Here is a 4,527-nt window from a genome sequence, read left to right as displayed (position 1 = left end):
GGATGGTCACGCCGCAATCCCTTCTCCTCCATTCTCCTCTTGGGATCTTGGGCACGCACGCACACGTGCCTGGCATGAATTTTAAGCCACCGGGTCCGGGACGCGAACCACGGTCGACTACGTGGGAGTCCAGCGACATAGCCATTACCCTAACTGCTGGTTCCCAAAAGTTTTTTTTTTTTTTGCGAGGCTTTTTGCTATAGGGTGCTTGTGCTCGCCAGAAAGACAGAGAGAGATGGAGAGACAGAAATCACCCCCCAGGGGGGATGGCCACACTGCAATCCCTTCTCCTCCATTCTCCTCTGGGATCTTGGGCACGCATGCATGCGCACCCGGCATGAGTTCAAGTCACAAGGTCCAGGACTCGAGCTGCAGTCGACTACATGGGAGTTTAGCAACATAGCCATTATGCCAACTGCTGGTCCCATCTTTTTTAAAATTTGCCAGAGAGCTTATGTGCTTGCTATAGAGACAGAGAGAGAGAGAGAGAAAGCGAGAAACCACCCCCCAGGAGGGATGGCCATGCCACGGCCTTTTCTCCAGTTTCCTCTCAGGATTTTGGGCACACACATGCACCCAGCATGTTTTATTCAGGTTTCCGGGTCTGGAACTTGAACTGCATGGTCGGCCATGCCTTTATGCCACTGGCTAGCCCACGATGGCTGCTGCTATTAATGTCATGTTGTCAGAGTTACCTAGATCCAAGTTCCGGTCCAAGCATGGTTTCTCAGCTAGCTCTGTGGCTCTGAATTTGACAGCATAGGGCCAGCGAGACACGGGAGGATTAGGATTAATGCACAAAAGCCCCTTTACATGGGGACCAGCACAGGGCAGGAGCCCAAGCCCACGGCTGGGCCCTAAACTACGACTGCCCCGCCTGCCTGTAACACTTGGACTCCCCTGGCCTCCTGGGCCAAGTGCTTTGAAAGCACTTCGATGTGTGCCCCGTAACCCCCACGACCAACCAGTGAAGTAGGGCCCCACCACTATCACCCCCATTTTCAAGATGGCAAAACAGAGGTCCAAAGAGGTAAATAACTTGCTTAAGGTTTCCCAACAAATAAGTGGCTAAGCCGGGGCTTGAAACATTTTGGAGTGCTCACACGCAGAGACAGAAACCCTCTGCAGACTCTTCCAGTCACCCCCAGACCCTTAAACTAAGAGCTTGAGACCCTACCCTGGTCTCACCCGAAAGTGTGGCCTGGGAACCTTCCCTCTCCCTCTCCACTCCGAAGACCCTCCTCTAAGGGACAGCAGGGCTGGCTCTCCTCTGGAGTTGACCCCTGGTCTCTCCTCCAGCCCGCAGCTGAGGTGACACCCCCTCACCCCACCCCTGCCCCCAGCCAGAGCTCAGCGATATCTGAGAAGCGCTGACCCAGCAGTCCAAGGATTCCACAGGCCTTTGCAGAACGTGGGGACGTGCGTCTTCCCACCCTCGGTCGCCCAGGGCCGCATCGGCCACCGCAGGGGGCAGCTGGGCAGAGTACGGCAGGGCCCTGGCAGAAGTGACCCCTAGCCTTACCCCAGGAGAGGAGGGGTCCGACTTGGCAGGGTGAATGTAGTTTACACCTTCTCTGGGTTCTCTCTCAGAGCCTGGCTCTGCGGGCCCAGAATGGAGGTGTAGAGGGTGGGGAGAGGCCACAAGGCCCCGGGGTCCCGGCCCTCCTCCACACAGAGCCTTTCTACACATGCTCAAGGTCAGTCCTCCCAGCAGCTGGAAGAGGCCCCTCCTATTTTTCTTCTGTGTGACAGAGAACACAGCCGACTTCAGCAGAGCAATTGGTTGAAAGTCACACAATAATGGAGAAGGGGCTGGCGTGGGAGTGTGGGTCTGTCCGACTCGTCCTCATGTCACTGGACTGAAAATACCAGGTGTAAACAGTGCTTCTCGCAGCACGGTCCCTGCACCGGGGCATCGGCATCACCTCGGAGCCACTCAGAGATGCACATACCCAGGCTCCCACCCAGAGCGGCTGAATTATATGCCCTGCGAGTGAGGCCACTCAACAGAGAGAGGGAGAAAGCAAACCCATGGGGCATGGTCACGCCACAATCCTTTCTCCTCCATCTTTCCATCCCATCGGGATTCTGGGTACACATGCACATGTGCCAGGCATGTTTCTCAAGCTGCCAGGGCCAGGATTCGAACCAGGGTCAGCTGTGTGGAATCCGGCTCCCTCAACCACTTCACTAGGGCCAGCCCACTCCCAGACGACTCCTTTTTTTGTTTGTTTTTAAGAGATTTCTGCTATAGGGGGTTTGTGCTCATCGAGGGATAGAGAGACAGAAAGCGAGAAATTACCCCCCCCCCAGGAGGGGTGGCCGTGCTGCAACCCCTTCTCCTCCATTCTCCTCTTGGGATCTCAGGCACACATGCACACGCACCTGGCATGAGTTTTAAGCCACCGGTTCGGGACTCAAACTGCAGTCAAGTACATGGGAGTCCAGTGATGTAACCATTATGTCATTTCTGGCCCCCCAAGGTGACTCTTAAGCAAGTTAAACTGTGAGAACCTCTTGGTTAAAACACAAGCAGCTGCCATTGCAGAGGGGACAGAAGAGAGATAGGGAACAGGCAGATTCCACACCGTTCCACCCACTAGGAAAAGCCCTCGATGGCAGCCAGATAGATATAAGGGCAATCATGGGACTTCCTGGTGGTGGAGGTGGGAGCGGCAAGGGCCTCACTCACCACAAGATTGCCGATGACCATGACCATGAGGAAGACGGTGAGGCACATGGCCTGCCCAGCCACCTCCATGCAGTCCCACATGGTCTCGATCCACTCGCCGCAGAGGATGCGGAAGACGATGAGGAAGGAGTGGAAGAAGTCGTGCATGTGCCAGCGGGGCAGGCTGCAGTCCCCGGCGATCTTGCACACGCAGTCCTTGTAGCTCTTGCCGAACAGCTGCATGCCCACCACGGCGAAGATGAACACGATGATGGCCAGCACCAGCGTCAGGTTGCCCAGCGCCCCCACCGAGTTGCCGATGATCTTGATGAGCATGTTCAGCGTCGGCCACGACTTGGCCAGCTTGAAGACCCGCAGCTGCCGGGCAAGGGGAGGTGAGGGTGAGGGCAAATGAGGCCCAAGCAGCACCGGCCCAACCCGAGGGAGCCCCATCCTCAGGAGAAAGAACCATCTCAAATAGCTTGAACCTCTACCCGCTGGGCGCCAGGAGGCCACAGTCTGCGTCTCTCTTGAGTGGGGCTACTTAGATGCTACCCCCTTTATCTGTTAAAGATACAGAGCGAAGTATTTGCCAGTGAAATTGTATATCAGGATTTGTTTTCACAGCCTTCTTCTAAAATAATGGGGCGGGGGCGTGGATGAAACAAGAATGGCAGAACGCTGGGAGGTGCTGGGGCTGCCGACAGGTACTTGGAGGGTACATTTTTCTTTCTCCAGACTGTGGTGTACACGTAAAAGGTCCCACATAAAGTAAAAAAAAAAAAAAAAAAAAAAAAGGTATAAAAGCACCTCTTACAGGATGGTGGAGAGAGATTAATTCTGAAGTCCCAGTCCTACTACCGGAGAGCTGCCAGAGTCTCCATGGTCAGTTCTGCAGTATGGGCCTCAAGTCCCTGCCCCGCTGCCTCCAGGGACAGGAAGGAATCGAACCCAAGGCCAGCCCCTGCGGCTGTCACATGGTCCCCCGGCCGTCCTGTGTGATGGCAGCGAGGGCTCCCGCTCTCCTATTTTCCAGGTAAGGACGTCCCTGAGAGCTCAAACGGCAGGCACAGAGCAGAAGGGCCTCGTTTCCAGCCCTCTGGCCTCCTGGGGTGTCTCCTCTCACCCCCATGCCCACCCTCCTGAGGATCTGTCCCCTCTCCCTTCACGGCCCTGGCCCCGGGGTTCTCTCGTACCAGACGGAAGGAGCGGAGCACAGAGAGCCCCTGCACGTTGGCCAGGCCCAGCTCCACCAGGCTGAGGGTGACGATGAAACTGTCGAAGATGTTCCAGCCCTGCTGGAAGTACTCGTAGGGGTCCATGGCGATCAGCTTCAGGACCATCTCTGCGGTGAAGATGCCCGTGAAGACCTGGGGGGTGGGGGAGCGTCCCTGTCACAGAGCCTCAGGGAGCACAGGGCCTTGGGCGTCTCCCACCCCAATCCCTCCTCTTGGCAGAGGCCATGGGATCAAGAGCTCTGCGGGGAGGGGATGGTACCATGCCACCCATGTGTCCTGCATGAGTGACAGTGCAGCGGGCATACAAATGGGCAGAGTGGGTCCCGCCCAGAGACCTGCTCCTGTCCCTTTCTGGCCTTGTGACCATGGGCCTCGTTTAACCTCTTGGGGCCTGTGCAAACCATAGCTGTCAACATGCAGAGAGCACTCTGGCTCAGTCTCACTGGCATTCTGATCTCTGTGGGTCTGGGAGGATGGTCAGGCTCATTCCACAGGTGGAAAACTGAGGCTCAGAGAGGCTGGCAGCTAGTACTCGGTCGTGCCACTCAGGGAACGAGCCGGGACGCAAGCCCACGTCTCTGGGGCTCAGTCTCCTGCCTCGACGCTCCCCAGCCCTGC

General features: G+C 56.7%; 1 protein-coding gene across 1 annotated transcript in view; it reads right to left on the bottom strand.

Annotated features, from left to right (window-relative positions):
- The window catches only part of SCN4A (sodium voltage-gated channel alpha subunit 4), a 33,609-nt gene that overhangs the window by 15,919 nt on the left and 13,163 nt on the right, over positions 1-4,527 (bottom strand). The window contains exons 12-13 of the mRNA XM_006146792.3: positions 3,868-4,041; positions 2,693-3,049 (exon numbers count right to left, since the gene is read on the bottom strand). Coding sequence (XP_006146854.1) covers positions 2,693-3,049; positions 3,868-4,041 — 531 coding nt within the window. The remainder of the gene's footprint in view (positions 1-2,692; positions 3,050-3,867; positions 4,042-4,527) is intronic.

Source organism: Tupaia chinensis, unplaced genomic scaffold (assembly GCF_000334495.1).
Source record: "Tupaia chinensis unplaced genomic scaffold, TupChi_1.0 Scaffold000187_1, whole genome shotgun sequence".
Classification (NCBI taxonomy): Eukaryota; Metazoa; Chordata; class Mammalia; order Scandentia; family Tupaiidae; genus Tupaia; species Tupaia belangeri.
The sequence above is the reverse complement of the archived record's forward strand: the minus strand, read 5'-3'. Positions and strand labels throughout refer to the sequence as shown.